This window comes from Sinocyclocheilus grahami, unplaced genomic scaffold, assembly GCF_001515645.1.
Source record: "Sinocyclocheilus grahami isolate Dianchi unplaced genomic scaffold, SAMN03320097.WGS_v1.1 scaffold384.1, whole genome shotgun sequence".
NCBI lineage: Eukaryota > Metazoa > Chordata > Actinopteri > Cypriniformes > Cyprinidae > Sinocyclocheilus > Sinocyclocheilus grahami.
The window spans coordinates 540,741-559,191 of record NW_015505563.1 but is presented as its reverse complement, the minus strand read 5'-3'; the positions used below and the strand labels follow the sequence as shown (position 1 = coordinate 559,191).

The 18,451-nt window shown below is 38.4% G+C and overlaps 2 protein-coding genes across 4 annotated transcripts in view; one reads left to right on the top strand and one right to left on the bottom strand.

The window, feature by feature from the left end:
- The window catches only part of uckl1a (uridine-cytidine kinase 1-like 1a), a 28,169-nt gene that overhangs the window by 9,245 nt on the left and 473 nt on the right, over positions 1–18,451 (top strand). The window contains exons 13-16 of one of the 2 annotated variants that reach the window (XM_016231192.1): positions 330–437; positions 634–790; positions 2,166–2,254; positions 10,601–11,535. In XM_016231192.1, the coding sequence (XP_016086678.1) occupies positions 330–437; positions 634–790; positions 2,166–2,254; positions 10,601–10,693 (447 nt within the window). In that variant the 3' untranslated portion in view covers positions 10,694–11,535. Of the gene's footprint in view, positions 1–329; positions 438–633; positions 791–2,165; positions 2,255–10,600; positions 11,536–18,451 lie in introns of those variants that run through there. The other variant, XM_016231193.1, reaches the window with a different exon arrangement.
- Positions 6,020–18,451, bottom strand: part of LOC107549992 (uncharacterized) — a 15,340-nt gene continuing 2,908 nt past the window's right edge. Inside the window, exons 2-6 of one of the 2 annotated variants that reach the window (XM_016231194.1) lie at positions 15,802–15,859; positions 14,487–14,574; positions 13,636–14,213; positions 9,564–9,695; positions 6,020–9,247 (exon numbers count right to left, since the gene is read on the bottom strand). In XM_016231194.1, the coding sequence (XP_016086680.1) occupies positions 8,690–9,247; positions 9,564–9,695; positions 13,636–14,213; positions 14,487–14,574; positions 15,802–15,859 (1,414 nt within the window). In that variant the 3' untranslated portion in view covers positions 6,020–8,689. The remainder of the gene's footprint in view (positions 9,248–9,563; positions 9,696–13,635; positions 14,214–14,486; positions 14,575–15,801; positions 15,860–18,451) is intronic. The other variant, XM_016231195.1, reaches the window with a different exon arrangement.

Below are 18,451 nucleotides of genomic sequence, written 5' to 3'. Positions count from 1 at the left end.
GACTGAAAATACAATGAAGCCTGTCTTTCTTGTCTTATGTACTATAAGAAAGATCTTACTAATAAATTCCAGTCTGACTAATTCTAGCAACTTTCTAGAAAAAATATATATTTTTAGAAAAAAATTTATGGCCTTGTATTGTATTTTAAATAAAATGTATTTATTTTCTCGGCTCTTAGCAAACCCTTTATGTCCATTTTGCCTGTTGGTCTCTGTCTCCATGGTGACAGAGATCTCCTGACTCCTCAGTTTCATTCTTTTTGGTGGCTGTGGTTCCCTCTTTCTCACTTTGTTTCCGTGGTAACTAAGACTCCCCCCTCTCCATTTAGCTGCACTACCTGCGACTGCCCAGAGACATCAGTGAGGACCATGTGATATTGATGGACAGCACCGTTTTCACAGGAGCGGCAGCCATGATGGCAGTGAGGGTGTTGCTGGTATGTGGCTATCGACCTCATTCATTCCACAGTGTACAAACAAACAGTACAAACCCTGAATGGCTGTACAGTCCACACAATTTTGCACGAAGCGTATTTGACTGTCTTCTCTAGCAATAAAGTAATTAGGTGCGACAATTCATTGTGAAAATGATACATTTGTTGAATGTGAGTGTGTGTGTATATGTATATACAGGACCATGATGTCCAGGAAGACAAGGTTGTGTTGGTGTCTCTGCTGATGGCGGAGTTGGGTGTTCACTCAGTGGCTTACGCCTTCCCTTGTGTCAAAATCATCACCACTGCTGTGGACAAGAGTCTAGATGACCTCCTTCATGTCATTCCAGGCATAGGTGAGTTTTTCTGACATAGATAAACTACCATTCAAAAATTTGTGGCCAGTAAGTTGTTTTTTTTTTTTTTATAAAGAATTGAATACTTTTATTCAGCAAGGATATAAAAATGGAAATAAATACATTTACAATTTATTGTAAATTTCAAATAAATTTGGTTCTTTTGAACTGTTTTCAACATTGATAATAAAAAGAAATGTTTATTGAGCAGCAAATTAGATTCATTTCTGAAGGATCACGTGACACTGAAGAAAATTCAGCTTTGTTATTACAGAGATAACTTACATTTTAAAATGTATTAAATATAAACTGTTATTTTAAATTCTAATAATATTCCACAGTATTTTTGTTTTACTGTGTTTTTGATCAAATAAATTCAGTGTAAGCATAAGAGATGTCTTTCAAAAACATTTACAACATTTACATTCGTTAACACAAACTAACAATGAAAAATACTTCTAAAGTCTTTATTAATCTTAATTAATAATGCTATGTTAAAGGGATAGTTCACCCAAAAATGAAAATTCTGTCATTAATTACTCACCCTCATGTCGTTCCAAACACGTAAGACCTTTGTTAATCTTCGAAACACAAATTAAGATATTTTAATGAAATCCGACAGCTTTCTGACCCTCCGTAGACAGCAATGCAACTACCACGTTCAAGGTCCAGAAACATAGAAAGCACACACATACATTGTGGTATTCTCCAAAATGGTGCTAGAGTGACACAAAGGAGAAGAATTTTTGAATAAAATTATTTTAGTTTTTTTGCGCACAAAAAGTATTTTTTAAGCTTCATAACATTTTTAAACCACTGATTTCACATGGACTATTTTGTCAATGTTCTTGGTACATTTCTGGACATTATTCGTGGTAGTTCCATTGCTGTCTATGGAGGGTCAGAAAGCTCTCGGATTTCATCAGAAATATCATAATTTGTGTTACGAAGATGAACGAAGGTCTTACGGGTTTGGAACGACATGAGGGTGAGTAACTAATGACAGAATTTTCATTTTTGAGTGAACTATCCCTTTAATTTCAGCATTTACTAATACATTATTAAAAGTTATATCTGTTCATATTTAATGAACTCATATATTTAATTAGATAATATAAACTAACAATTAACAGTTGTATTTTATTAACTAATGTTAACAAAGATTAATAAATATTGTAATCAAATGTATTGCTCATTGTTAGTTAATGTTAGTAAATGCATAAACTAATGTTAACAAATAGGACCTTATTGTAAAATACCAAAACGTCTTACTGACCCTAAATCTTTAAATGGTAGTGTATATAAATATAAGAAAGAAACAAACCCTACAACTATTTACTGAAATCTTGTGGGTGTGTATTTGCTGTCATTGAAGGAGACTTTGGTGATCGTTACTTTGGGACAGATGGGTCTTCGTCATGGAGTGATGAAGAGCAGCAAGAACCACACAGCTGCTCGTCAGAGGTTTGACCCGTTGTTCAAGCAATTCAGGCAGCTGTGAATAGCGAGGATCAACACTTACTCTAATTTCATTAAACCAGCCAGGAACAAAAATAGATTTGCTAGCACACTCATGAGGTGCAGTATTTTGTAGCACTTCATTTTATGACCGTATGTTCATGATAGGATCTAAAACAGTAAACTGTTTTAGCAGTAAACATATAAGTTACATTTGACATTTTATTCTGGAGTATGGTTTGTTCCTTAAACACTGTCACGATAGTTCAAAACGTTCAAACTAGATATTTTTATATATTTCTAAATATTAGTTTTTACATTTGCATAAATATACAAATGAATGGATGGCTGGACCCATTTGGCTGTTTATTGGTTTTATACATTCAACATAAAAAAAAAAATGTTTATGTCCCTCAATTCAACATCAATTCTACATTTTTAAGAGAAGTTTCTGTTTGGTCATTCTTGAGGCAGCTCCGAGAGAGCAGGTTGGAGGAGTTTTTTTCCCACATGTACTGCTGCAGCATTAACACCAGGGGGCAGTACTTCACTCCTCCTATCTCATTGTGATTTTGCAGGTTCAGTAAGGACATTTAAAATCCAACTATGGAACTCAAATGCATTTGGGGAAAATGTGTTGTTCACTCAAGAGTTTAGAGACAATTGAGCTAAAATGTTTCTACAATCTTAATAAAACATCAGAAGAAGACATTGACCTTGCCATGACCTTAGTAGCTAAATAGAATAGTGACTAGAGTAAACTCGAGGTGTTTTTGTTGAGAAACCCTGAGAGGAAACAATTGCACATATACTAGTTACCTCTGGGTGAAGGTGAAGGGGTCTTCACTAAGAGGAACTGAAAAAAAATCTATTGCAATGGAATAATGAACGACCAAGTACAGAAAAATTGTAGAGATAGTTAGAAGTTGTTACAAGGAAAAAGCCATAGAAGGTTAGAAAAGATAGATGTGACATCTGTTTCAACAAAATGGAGGAAACTTGGCATAAACAAGTCCTTTTAAAGAGCAGACCGTTTTACCAAATTAGGCAACTGGAAACAAAGGGCAGCTGTCAAAGAATTAACCTTGAATGTTTGGCTGAAATTAACCAGACATCATCAATCTCTTAATTTCACATTTTACAGGTATGACTTATTTAGCTTGATGGAAGAGACATTTTTAAAGGCCAGAATCTGATCCATCTGCATTTAGGACAAAAAATATACATATATATTTTCCAGTAAACCCACAGCTATGAAGTAGTTCCAGGTCTGTCGACTGCATAACAGTTCAGTATCACTTTATTGAGTTATTTCATTATTTCGAAGGTTTCGTGGTGCGTCGTGCTACTCTCCTGAATGTGTGACGGAGACTGACACGTAAGAGAAGAAATTTTTGCATAAAGTTGTTATTTTTGTGTTTTATTTTAAAGTAAAAGTAAACTGTTTATAGCGTTTTAAATATGTATATTTTTCTTACAAAACCGCACTGATTCGCTACAGGAGGCCTTTATTCACCCCTTGGAGCTGTGTGAGGCACGTTTTATTATAGACGGATGCGCTTTATTTTACTTCTTTTGGACTGTTGACAAAAATCACCTATTCACTGACATTATAAAGCTTGAAAGAGCCAGGACGTTTTTTAATTGGATTCGTCTGATTCTGAAAGAAGAAAGTCATATACACCTAGGATGGCTTGAGGGTGAGTAAATGATGGGCTAATTTTCACTTTTGGGGGAACTAACCCTTTAAGGACAAAAACCTGATTTGCTTTTTAATAATTCAGTGGCATGTCGACAAATAATTTCCTGATATATTTGTAAATATAAGTTACAATGCCTTTTTTATGGTTTAATGTTAAAGACAAACAGCACTTGATTTTTATTGATAGGGCTCTGGGAGAACATAAGACAAAGTTTGGAAACACTGCTTTAAAAATGTAACCTCTTCTCCACATTTTAAAATGGCAGAACAATACATGTTACATAGTATGTGAAAATAACCTAATGTACCATTCCCCAAAAAATATTTTTTCAGGCACTGTACAAGGCTGACATTGCAGACTCCTATAGAGACTGCGTTGCACTTTCATCACTAGGTTGCTACAACATGCAGACCCTTTCTCCAGTGTTGCTGGAGCGTTGAAACATGGGTGACATCTTGACTTAGCAGAGCTCTTCATACATTCTGGATTCGCCTAGACAGCAAACTGGTCTGCGACTGCAGCCTCAAGGTTAACCTGTTACTATGGAAACAAGTCAGCCAATAAAAAAACAGCAGACGGTTGCTATGTTGACTGCACCCTTTTTGTTTTAAGGATGACCTATTTTTTTTCCAGAGCAAGTCAGATGCAAGCTTGTGACACTCTCACACATAAACACACAGGGACACAGTAAGAGAGTTAGGAAAGCAGGTTACACTTTTACAAACACGAGTTCATATGTTCTGGTAGAGGATTTGAATTAAATAAAAAAAAATCCTATGACCTCTTCCATCTGTTTGTAATGTAATCTTACTGTGAAATGCAATGAGATTTTGTCTCAATGGAGGGGAATTCTTAAATACCATACCATGATAGTGAGGCAGTTGTCATAGGAACAGCATGTACCACAGTGAAAGGCTGATGTGACTGCAGCTTCAATGGCTAATTAGGGTAAACAAAGAACTCTAATGCAATCCCTCATCTACCTGAGTGTATAAACTAATCAAAGCCAGTTTAATCAGAGCCTAATCATATCCAGATTTAGAATGAGAAATGTCCTCTGGAATATTTGCTGAACCTTTTGCATTGATGCCTACAGACATCACAAAATGCAAATCTAACACAGGCGCACATCTGTTTCTTTTCTAAGTCAGTAAGTCGGAGGAGCAAGACTTGCCTATGCGAGATCTCACGTCTGTGAACATCTTTGTTGCTGTAAAAATCCATTGTTCTTTTTAAATAACCTTATTAATACTGAACTAAGAAATAATTAAATCCGGTTTAGTTCCTCTTTTGGCATTCATTTGTCCCCAGAGACAGAAATATTTACTGTAAACAAATCTGCAGGTTCTTACAGGTAACAAAAAAAAAAGTCATTTAATTTGTTTTTTTCTGAACAAGCAAAACACCTGAAATCTGATTAAAATGATAATTTAAATGCATCTTGGTATGAGTGATCAGATCAGATTTCATGTTTTTCACATTCTTCACCTTTGCAGGTTCATAGCCCTCACTTAACTGTGGTACTTGCAAATAAATATTGCATATTCTACCCTTTCTGATTTTTATATCTGTTGTCTGCGACAGATATGTTCAGATATCTCAGATAGAGGTCCTGCACTCATGAAAAAGCCTTAGAGACATCCATTACTGAAATCTTGTGCATGGTTTTTGTGTTGTTACTCTGACAACCAGTGTGGATGTACAATGATCATATAAATCCAAAGTTCTGTCATGAAACTCTAGATGGCGCAGTCCGATACAACTCATAATGACATCATCACATGGTACAGCTGATTGGTTCTTTTTGTATCAGCAGCCAATGAGCTTGCTGCTCAACATTGAAATACTTGGCTAGTGCTTGCTGTAGCAATTGCAGCACACTTCAGATACACTCCACCTTCCCCAGCTCCACCTGCTATGGGGTAATTCAGGTATGCTATATATGGGGCTATTTCATATATGTTATATGTGCAGCAGCAGTATTTCTTACATGCTCACAGCAGCTTGTGTTTTGGTACTTGCTCTGCCGCAGCAGCGTATCAGATCTATTCCAAGACCAAAAACATTAACATTGTCATGTACCCTACCCTACGAGAGTTGTCATGATAGAACTGTCTTAGCACTACACGTTTACCAAAAAAAAGGTTCCTGTAAGTGTCCACCACAATCTCAAGGCAATTCATAAGTATTTCAAACTATAATTCATATGAATTCGTACAATCTCATTCTTAGGTTTTCATACAATCTGCTTACGTCATTGATAATTAGGTTTAGAGGTTGGGTTGGGGCAAACCTTCATGCTTTTTTCAAAAGTGTACATCATACAATTTCGGATGTAATTGCCACCTTGTAAAATTTTTCTGAGATCGGATTGTCTTGAGCACTTAGTGGTTAGAGAATTAATAAATGGCTTATTGCAAGCGAGAAAACACTATGTAAATGGTATATGCTTTGTGTTTTTTGAAGTGCTACTTTATTTAAAAAAGTATAAACTTGAACCGACATTTTATGAATAGTCATTTTGATATAAAAACATTACAATCTTTTGCACATTAGTACTTAATTACACAGCTTTAATACACACCACCCTGTTGTTTGATAAGCAAACACACGACATTAGCTGCCACACTAAACTCAACTGGTCTTTGAGATACACAGTATAGCTAAAATGATGTGGAAAACAAAAAAATCCCAAAGCACATAATCAAAACTCACAGAGATACTGCAGAGATAATTTTTCACCAGAGAAAAATCATTCCAAAAGGACAACCAGAAAGAAACAAATACTTTCAGCAACACCAAGAGCAAATTCCCTCCCCCCATTTTCTTCTGTAATTCTTCTTGTAACATATTTACAACATTGCACCAACATTTGATAGCAACGAGGGCTTAGACAAGCGGTTTGATTATATTTAGTTGACCTGAGCCCCTTTTTGTGTGATCCAGCCATTTGGGATAATTTAATCCAGATCACATTAGCATCAGATTCAAAGACACCAAGAGATAGCGGCTATAGTCCACATATCATAGATATTTTGACATTGTCCACTGGTGAAACTTGTCACTATCTGGCCATAAAATCCCAAACCCCCCTCCCATAGACTTACACTAATTTTAAATCGCTTAGTCATTGTACCTTCTTTTTTCTTTTTTTTTTTTTAATCTCCCGTTATTTTCATGTAACATACAGGAGATTTTTGCAGCAATCTAATGTATGTGATTCCATTCAATCTGATCTGGACATACATGGACGAGGGATTGGGAAGGGATTGTCTATGATACATTTCTTCTGACCAATTGTGTTGTATTCCTAACTGTCCAGTTTTTTTAGAGAGTCCTCCTCGAGTCCTCATTGGTCTCCCTCAATCCTGAAGCGATTCACTTTGTGCTCTTTCTCAGATGAAGAAAAAGGCATATAAATCAAACAATCCACCAACAACAGCAAGAAATAAACCATTCTGATACCACAGGACAGTGCTAGTTTCACTTATCTTTCTTTTCTATTTTTTATCCCTTTACAAGGGTATTTCTTCTTGAAAGCATGCATCTTTTTAATCAGGCAAAGTGCATAAACAGTATTGACAAAGAAAAACACTTACTTTACCGCATTGAAGTGCTGTGGTGACTTATGTGACAGTTTGAATTGATGTATGACCAAAACAAGAAAATAACATGAAAAGACATTGGGGGTCTCTTGTGAGATATGTCATAACGTTTTGTGTGCAATTATTTCATATTTTTGTTCAGTCCCTGAGCTTTTGCTAATTCTCTCCATGATCTTGCTTTATTGACAATTGCAATTTACCATCTATTACTTTAACAGATTTTAAATCTAGTACTCTTCAATTTCAGAAGGGCACTGTCTCAGACAGACAACATGCTAAGCATGAGATATTTGTGCTTAATAAGAAAATACTTTCTTGGCGTACAGGATCTGTTTGACCAATCGAATTAGAATCTTTATTTTAGCTCTAAAACTGATTAATTTTTTACATAAATAGAGGCGTTGAATTTACAAAAATAGGGCCATGTGTTTCCTAAAGCTTTTAGGCAATAGATAGCTTTTAGCCATTTTAAAATAGGATCAACTCTTCTATGAACAGATTAAATAAAGGCTTTAGTCAATATATGATATTTTGCTTGGCAATAGCTTTTGATTGGCTTTCTAATAATGTTCACTTTCTGTATATTCATTTTTTTTTTAAACCGGTACTTTGCTGAGGGCATCTACCAAATTATAATTTTTTCTTCTTTTCAGAGGGCCACGGGGACACAATTAAACTGTGCTTCTTAACAAGTTCTATTTGTTATAGACTTGTGCTCTATTTTTCCTACTTTGGGATTTTCTAGGCATCAAATACAAGTTTGACCCGCAATTCCGATGGTCACTTTGTCCTTAACTACAGCATGTAATGACAAAAAACAAGAATTTCCTCTATAGGAATGCTACTGTTGGGTGTGATATGTCGTGGCTGGTGACTATTTTTCTTCTTCGTTATGGAGGCATGTGACTAGGCGAAATCATTTCTTTTGGATTTTCACGTAAGCATTCTATCGTTTTGTGCTGCGAGAATACTGACATTTAACTAGACTTACAAAACTCAATTAATGCTCAACTAATGTAAAATATATAGCAGTGGCACAATGCGCGTATCCCATTGGGTTACGACACGCTTACATGTCCCCATTCAAGATTCAAGCCCCAAGAGAGCAAAAATTCCCTTCCCCAGAGAACCCCCTACAGGCCAGTGACATACATCTCCATGCCGTCATTAAAAGTAAAGATGGTGGTTGTGCTGGAGGTGGCCGAGCCCTGCTTCAGGTCAGGGATGCTCTCGTACAGGCTCTCCCCGGGAATCAGCATTGTTTTGGCTGGGAGATGCTGCAGTTTGGGGGTCTGCTGGGGGGGTGGAGGGGGTGGCGGTGGTTGTTGCAAGGGTTGCTGGGGCCGCTTCCGCTTGGGCCGCAAGGTGGCACTGGCATTGGGTGGAGGCCTGTCACGCATCCAGCCTCCCCCCCCACCCTCCATGGTCTCGTAAGCCAGGTCTGTTTCCTCAGTGCTGATGGCTTCGTAGCAGTGGTCCTCCATACAGCCAGGTGGCGCTCTCATGCCTTTGCCCTCCTGTGGGGCCCACGTTTGGGGTTTGACTACCACGCTGAAACCCCCGTCACGCTCACCGCGGTCACCTCGAGCCAAGGTCCTAAAGCCGCTGATGTCCCTCGTGGCAGTGGGCGAGCCAGGCATGCCTCGCTTCTTTTTGCCCGGTTTGCAGACTTTCGAATACATCTCTGTGATCTACATGATAATAGAGAGACAAACCATCTGAAACATATTCATGAGTGGAAAATCTGTGTATATATCTTATACTCCAAAAGTTTGCTTTTCCAGTTCCCGCTGTCTGATATGCAACAAAAACAATCCGGCCTATTAAGAATACATATTTGTGGGTTTACAGCTGCTTCTGGTTAACTCTGAAATAGTGTTTATGGGTAAGGCAGTACTCTGGGATCATTCACAGACAATGTTTCAAGAATGTATAATACCTAGAAGACATTTTGACTGCATAGAGAAATAGAGGATGTGTCAAGACTGGAAAACTAAATGCACTCACCCCTGCTGCAGATGCTGCCATATTCTCTCCTGCATGAGAGCTCAGAATACCCATCTGCTTGTGCTGGAAGATGTCATCGTCTTCCGGAGGTTTCCATATGTACTGTTCTCCATTTCCCATAAACACTGCCTCCTGATATATTAAAAACAATTGACTAGAATAAATATTACACGACCTTTTAAGGGGCCATCTCAAACAATATACACTGGAGAATAGAGCTGTGTAGAACAGCTTCACGAAACAGCATCAACAATGCACTCCGAGGGCAGTTCAGGGGTTTAAAGCAGTAGTTTTAAACGAATGGTTTACCCATAAAATGAATTCTGTCATAATTTACTCACTCTCATGTTGTTTAAAATCAGTATGAGTTTATCTCTTCTGTGGAAGATTAAGGGGCTTTCAAAATGGAAGCTTCAAAAGGTGCAAAAGCAGCATGAAAATACTATTAAATTGTCCATACAAACTGTGCAATATTCTGTCTTCTTGATGTCTTCGTGTGAGAAACAAATTTAAGAATTAGTCACTCATGAAAGTCACATCGAAGAACTGGATGAGTTAAATTTTGTTCTATTATATTTACTTTTATTATATTGAAAAAAGCCAGGATATTGTTTAAAAATTCACCTTTGATGATGGATTAATAGAACGTTAGATGACAGTTTGATAGAATAGTAGACAGACTGACAGAACGCTTAGATAGTTTAGATTAGATAGTTTCACAGTCATACAGTTAACCAGTTGAGGAGTCAGTTAAAAACTCTTCTCCCTGAAAATAAGCCTATGTAGCACAATCAGGCTACTGTCCCCCCTCATGTCTAACCATCTTCTGCATCTAATGATATTGAGCTTAATGTGTTTCCTGTACTCGGGCGTAAGGGAACAGGCTGATGCTTGCTGTGCATTTTCTCCTCATCGTTATGCAGGAGAAACGGAAGGTGGGCAATGGGGTGTGTCACAGTGCCATTTTTAAGGCAGGGATTAGCATGTTGTTGTAGCTTCTTTCGTTCACCATAGCAATTCACTTTGTCTTCCATTAGGACTGGCCCATTTTCTGGGTCTGGCTGTATGCCTGGGTTTCGGTGATTGAGAGGTTTCACTCCGTGTTTCCGTTGGTTGCATCATCCTCATAGTAAAGTGCCTGTGAGTGTGCAACACCCCAAATGCTGTGGACGGACAACTAAACGCTCGCAAGTATAATTGATTTGGACAATGTTCTCACAGAGAAAATAATGAAGTACACTTGCAGTTTACTTAATTGCAGATCCATTTTAGTTGCAAGTCCACACAAGTGCTGAGGCTCACAAAAATAGGGGAAGCCATTTCCAGCATGCTTCTATTTATAATATGTTCCATCTTAAGACACAATTTAAAGCACAATCGCAAATTACAGCAAGTCGAAGGCTTTTAGTAGTCATGAAAGGACAAATAGTTTCCATCAGCAACAATGCTCTCAAGCACCGCAATAGTGCTTTTTACATTTGTAGCCTCAGCTAAATCCCTGCTGTTGCAGTGCTATGAAATACTGAATTACACGAGCGCTGAATGTATGTGAAGAAGTGTGCCATTCAGAATTGAATTGAAAATACCCTTTAAATTACTGTTTTTGAATTACAGAATTTGAATTAAATTTGAATTGAGGCACCAAACAGGATACAGAATTGCATCCAAATTGAATTTGAATCCAAGGAAGTCGAATTCAAATTCAAATTCAAAGAAACTCATGAGATTGTAATAAAAAAAAAAGATTTATTGTTGCTGTTATTGACTTTATTATGACAGGACAGTAGCTAGACTGAAAGCGAAGTAAGAGAGAGGGGGACCGGATAGGTCCACGAGCTGGGACTTGAACTCGGGACACTCGAAGTGCAACGGCATTATACATCAGTGCACTGCCCACGAGGTTATAGGTGCTGACTATAAGATTGTAATTTTTAAAGCTGCAGTCCGTAACTTTTTTTAGTAAAAAAAAAAAAATCAATATCCGAAATCAATATTTGAGCAAGTACATAACCAGCCAGTGTTCAAAACTATTGCCTTACTTTAGCCCGATTCACAACAGTTAGCTTATAATAATGTTTTCTAATTTGAGTGGTACGGGTAGATTTTCGCGGGAAATTCGAGCATGGCACTGCGTCATTACGTCACGTCTGTAAACATAAAGAAGTTGTCCCAGCTACTAGGCTATCGCATGTGAGGATCCTGCAGGTGGCCGATTGTTTATAGCCTTTTCTCACAGCAGCCAGAATAATTAAATGTATAATTTTGATGGCGGATTGTAATCCATAAAGGATTATGTGTTTATGAAACACATGTGAATGAAATTAAATTATATTCCAGTTATAGTAAATGTGCTTCTGATTACAGATAGCCTGGTATTACAAAGATTTGTATTTTAAAGAAAACCAGTTTGAAGGGAGCATAATTTGCTTTTTGGGTTAAAAGAATTTCTTAATATGAAATTCGAAGAGTATGACAATTAGTCACCAATGCTGATGTTGTTAACATGTTTGAGAATAAAGTATATATATATATTGAGAATAACGAATGCTTTTTTCCTCAGTTGGTCAGAAGAAAGTGGCAGACTTGTCACTTACTTGTTCAGATGGAAATATACGGTGAAAATTCTTATTTGGGTCATATTCCAAGACGTAGGCTAGAATCTGTGTTTGCCAAGTACAGTAAATATCCACACCGGTGCGGTGACTGACTGCCACACATACTCTTCAGAACATTAGATTCATCCGCGCTGGAGCCGTGCCGACTCACAACCCACGCAAGCTAGATAATTCCGCACACAGCTGCAATTCCAGGTTTTCAAACAGAGATGGCGACAAAGAGGCAAAACTTACGGACTGCAGCTTTAACTAAAAAATGTATGAAATAATAAACTTTGAATGTCAATCTTGTTTGAAGGTTTTGAAAAAAGTTTTGAAAGCTTTATAGGTCTTACAGATAGATAGATAGATAGATACAGGGCCGTTTCTAGGCATAGGCGAGCTAGGCGGTCGCCTAGGACGCCACCAGCTGAAGGGGCGCCAATGAGCGCATGTACTGGCACTTTTAGCAGGGTTGTGATAAAGAGTGGCACGGTCACCCTGAAATATGACTGCCGCCCCCACTGGATCCCCCAACATTATTGGGCTAGAGTACTGTCAATCTGACGATGCCTGTATGCCACTAGATCAGAGTGCTGTCAATTGCTGCCTGATTGTTGCATGCAAAGTTTGCATTTGGAGCGCTCAACAACGCCATTAGATCAGTGGGCTCTGTCAGTGCTTTGGCAAGGTAACACTTTTTTTTGCCATGCAATAAAGCTAAGTTCAAAGGCCAATTTAAAATATTGGTACAGTAAATAACGTGCACAAAATCAGTATTTTGTTTAGGCAGTATTTGTGGCACATTTGTCCAAATATTTGTGGCAGATTTGTCCAAAAGGTGTGCGTTTTTTGCGCCAATGCATTGTTAAAGGATCAGCGTGTCATGTTATATTCCCATATAAACTTTAACATCCAATTAAAAAATATTTATATAGGGATAGGGATTTCGCCTAGGGCGTCAAATTGGCTAGAAATGGCCCTGGATAGATAGATAGATAGATAGATAGATAGATAGATAGATAGATAGATAGATAGATAGATAGATAGATAGCGAACCGTACCGTTACCAAAACATGACGTGTAAATTCTGCTGATTATTGATTGGCCAGAGAGAATTGTCACCACCTGCGTCACTGAACTTGCGACACGAAACAACAGACCTGCTTGATTTAAATCAGCACAACCAGCGAAGGATCGAATGCAACTGTTTTGAACGAACGCACCTTTTATAACAACCAAAAAATGTCTGATTCGTTGTCTGTTGAGGAAGTACAGACGTTCCTCTCGTTGATAGCAGATGAGCGGATCCAGCGAGAGCTTGATGGGGCGACGCGGAATGAAAACGTTTTTCAGGAGCCCACTCTAAAGCTGTACTAAACTGCAGTGGAAAAGCAAACCGAGCCGAGTCGTACCACGCAGTGGAAAAGTGCCGATAGATAGATAGATAGATAGATAGATAGATAGATGATACCTACCTTAGGGAAAGATGGAAGATTGAAGGCCTCCACGTTTTTCCGAGGAATCTTCTGACTGTGTGGGTGTGTTGGAGGCGGGGCTGGGTGAGTGGGCGGGGCATGTCGAATGTCCCCACTGCTGTGTCGTTGTTGTTGTCCGAGCCCCTCCTCGGTCTCCGTCCCATTGTCCCTCTTCTGTGCTGCTTTGTCCACTCTCCGGACCTTTCTGATGCAGGCGTACTCCACTGTTTCCTGTGGTTGAGGGGGCGTGTTTACCACTTGGGGGAGGGTCTCTGGCTCTGGAATCCCGCCCTCCAAGCAGTCCACATCGGGATCAGGTGGAGCAGGGGTATTAGCAGGGACCGCCGGTGGGGCGGGTGTGTCCGTCTCTCCAGCTCGACCTCCTACGCCATAGCGGGCATCCTCAGAACCGCGTGTGGGAGAAGAGCGGCGGCCCACCTCGGCGTACGTGTGTTCCCCATCCTCACCAGAGGGGATCTGAGGCAGCTGGCGGCCCTGAGAACGCAGGTCGGAGTTTGAGCGACGGCTAGGAAGTAGGAGCAGATCCATGCTGGCAGGACGGTTCTTCTTAGAAGATTCTACAGAGAGCAGCATGATATAAACTAAAATCTGAGAAGCAAAACCATTGTTTTTTCAAAGAGACAATAAAAAGATTTGCTCGAAACTGCAGAGGCAAAGGGCAGCAGACACATGCCAATCACTATAGATATAGATAGATGTCTACTAATAGCCCCTATGGAAACTCCTGAAACATAGCTGGTACCATGCTCAGACCTTCCCAACGAACTGCAGGTATATGTGAGGAACTAGAGACTATCAAGCTTTAAGAGATGTGATTGTACAGTACATACTCTTGCCATTGCAGTTGAGTCTGTTCATCTCATGAAGCTTGGTGTCTGACTTACTGATGGAGGTCAGCTTGGACTGTCGCAGTATACTCTGAAAACAGATGCACAGATAAACTGCTTAAAATGTATTCAAATAAAACAGCATAACCAATACAACAACAAAAAATTTAAATTTTCTTATTCAGCCTACATTGGGCATATCGTTGGGTCAAGCAAGTACATGGCAATATTAATAGATTCATGTTTGAAATTATTACTTCTTACTGTTGTATGTTATTTATATTATTGTGTACTGTGCTGGGTCACCATCACTGCTTGATATCCAAGGTAAAATCAGGGTAAAACAGTTGAGGAATGTTCTGGGTGACAAAAAAATACATCTACAGTACATTAGGGTGTCATACAACATGGGATGCTAAAATAGTGAAATGGGCCATATTCTTTTGTTTTAGATTCGAAGCTTAAGAGATCCATTCAAAGTTTAGGTCAGATCTATTTCCACTGAGCCGATTAAGAAGATTAATTAAATTCAGGAGGAGAAACAAAACCATGAACTGCTTGAACTGACATGGAACTGAGCCCAGACCTGGGTTCCTTAGAAAATACAGAGAAAAAGAGGGAAATTATTTAGAAGAAGAAGAATGGGTTTCATTCATTAGCAATGTGTACACACGTAATTGTGCATAAAAACTTATTTGTGAATGTTTTCATGCCGAAATCGTGATTTATCAATAAAGTTTCTCCTGAAGATTACTTTAGGTTATCCTTTTTCTCTGCTTATATAAATACAAACGTTTGAGTTCAGTAGGATTTTGTTTTTTAAAGAAATTAATACTTTTAGTCAGCAAGAACACGTTAAATTGCTCAAAAGTGACAGTAAAGAAATGTATAATATTACAGAAGAGTTCTATTTAAAATAAATGTTGTACTTTCCATTCTATTCAAAGAATCCTGAAAAATAAAAAATACGTGGCACATCTGTTTTCAACATTGATGATAAGAAATTTTCCAGTGCACCAAATCAGCATGTTAGAATGATTTTTGAAGGATCATGTGGCACTGAAGACTGCAGTAATGGCTGCTGAATATTTGGATTTAAATAAATCAAAACAAGTTGTTATAAAAACACCAACTGACCCCAAACTGAACAGAAATAGGCTATATACAGTATAGTGTGTGTATATACTAACAGATAACTTAATGGATGAAGATATGTTTGAGAAATGGCAGTACAAGCTGTGTGCAATTATTAGTGAATAACACTCAATGAGAAAATGGAAAAAAGGCAGCAGAAGAGAAGAGACTTAAAAATGCTCACCATGTCCATGAGCCTGTGCTTCCTCTCCTCTCCAGGGCCATTGTGCGTCTTCCCCTTCCTGCAAGACACAATCAGCGAGATGTAAACCACGCTGTTCCAAATCGAAAAAATTTTGAATGTTAGGTTCAAACTTCAAATGCTCCGTTTACACAGTGATTTATGGAGACTGAATGCGCTGACTCATTTGAGCCCCTAATTCAATTTACTTTAGTAGCTCCAACTGTTTATCTTGTGCAGAAAGAAAATGCACATTTCAATTCAATTAGGCTACTCGAAGGATTCAAGGCAGTTGTTTTTTTATAAACTGTTTGAGTGAAGTCATTTGATCAGAAGTAACCGTGCAAGTGCTTTCAAGATGCACTGTCCTCAAAATGAGTCCAGATTGGCATTTGAAACAACAGAAGGCGTTCACTGGATGATTAACAGGCCTCTGAGTAACTGCGGCGCAATGGTGTTCAGGCCAAATCTCAGCCACAAAGAAAATCAATCAAACAATCAACATAATACAATTCAAACATCCCTAAAATAGCTAAATGGATGCTGAGGATAATTGTCTTCATGAGAAGACAAGAAGTAAACAGTCATGTCTGTCAGTGACTCAAGAATCTAAACTTTCCTCTCTCACACATACACAGGGCCCTGATCCAGACCCATTGCCCGGAATGTTTGGCCAAATTTGACCAGACATCTGTTTATGTCAGTCGTTCCCTTCTGATTGCTTGCATTGCTTTGATAAGATTACAGGAACAGTGTAGGTATCTGAAATCTGCCGACCAGCAGAGCGAAATGGATACAAAGTAGATTTTGTAAAGTACTAAAGCTATTACTGAATTTCCCATGAATCACTGATATTTGTTTTTTAGGACATAACCGAATAAAAAAACATTAGTATAATATCACACAAGAACATCTAGCCTTCTCAAAAACTTTTTGAAATAAATATATAGTATACACGTACAGCTTCTTAAACCCATTAGTAAATATACTATGCTGAATATTTCAGATCTAATAATATGATAAATGATGTGGAAGGTCAGTGAGGAAGAGTGACCGTATAAGCTTGAATTTGGCCTTGAAAGGGACAGTTTACCCAAATAAAAATTCTGATTTACCATGTAGTTACAATGAAGGGGAGATTTCAAGCTTCAGAAATAATGCAAAAGCATCATAAAAGTGGCCCATACTACTAACACACTATATTTCATTGCCTTGTATGACAAATAGGCCCAAATGTATCATCTTCCCATCAGTGGTCTGTTAACCACTACAAAAGAATCACTGAGTAAGTGACTATCTGTCTGTGCCAATAGCCTCATGGGTAGCGTGCCAACATATGGCACAGTTGCACTTCAGGTGTCCCAAGTTCAAATCCCACCTTGTGGACTTTTACCGATCCCATCCCTCTCTCTCTCTCCCACCCACTTCCTGTTGGATCGCCACTGTCCTATCAAGAAAAAATGCAAGAATGCCAAAAAAAAAACTAAGTCTCTAGATGTGTTTTCATTACCCTTCAAATTGCACAAATTGAAATTGTGAATTGAAAATACGGCCAATGGAAACATGCCAATTTTGCAAAACCTCCCATATATCGGAAAAAGGTTTTCATGCTCGCATAAGTTGGGTTTTTAAGGCAATGGACACGTTTTTGTTCTTTTCGCATTTACAGGTTACCTGGCGTACATAAAAATCACATGATCGTTCTTTAATGCAGTGGTCTCAAACTCAATTCCTGGAGGGCCACAGCTCTGCAGAGTTTAGCTCCAACCAGCCCCAAGTCACACCTGCTTGGAAGTTTCTAGTGATACTGAAGACCTTGATTAGTTAGATCAGGTGTGTTTTATTAGGGGTGGAGCTAAACTGTGCAGAGCTGTGGCCCTCCAGTGATTGAGTTTGAGACCAATGCTTTAATGTATTATAACCTCCAAGAAACACCTCATATGTGGCCACTTTCAAATTTAGGGGCTTTTCTTGCCATTAACGCTTGGATAACCCTTCTGCAGCGCATTAAGGCAGAGCTGACTGTGGCTACTCTAGTCAATGCTTGTGTTTATACCAGCCACGCCGTGGCACATTTCAGAAGTGTCCCAGAAGCGGCTTTCCACACTGCTTTGCTAAGGATACACACCTACGTCTCCTTCAATTAAAGATAATGGCTAGTGCAGTGGCTGCAATACATGTAAACCTACCAACATTCATCACTATGACTTATCACAAGAGGAAAAAATTGTTTTATTTGCATAACATCGGTTAATGGAAACACCATCATTTCACTAGTTTTTTTATCAACATTTATTTAACATCGCAAAAGTTTGCAATCTGTAATGGAAACCCACCTACTGAGAACTAGATCAGCCTGATTTGTCAACTAATCATTCCAACTGGTTTTGTGAAACGTATCAGCTTTATTAATTTTTTAGTGAACTATTGAGTTTACCTTTGACTGTAGTGTTCAGAATTCATTTGCAAGCTATAAATAACTGACAATACCTCCAACATCTTCTCTAATTTTCTCATTTACTTTTTCCCTGCAATGTCTTTCTTATATGTATTTCCTTCAACCCTTGTTCTTGTATTTCTCAGTGACTTCTTCACTTGTCTTTCTTCACCTCCATCTCTCATTCCTCTAATACTTTTTCTTTGTCCTCCCACT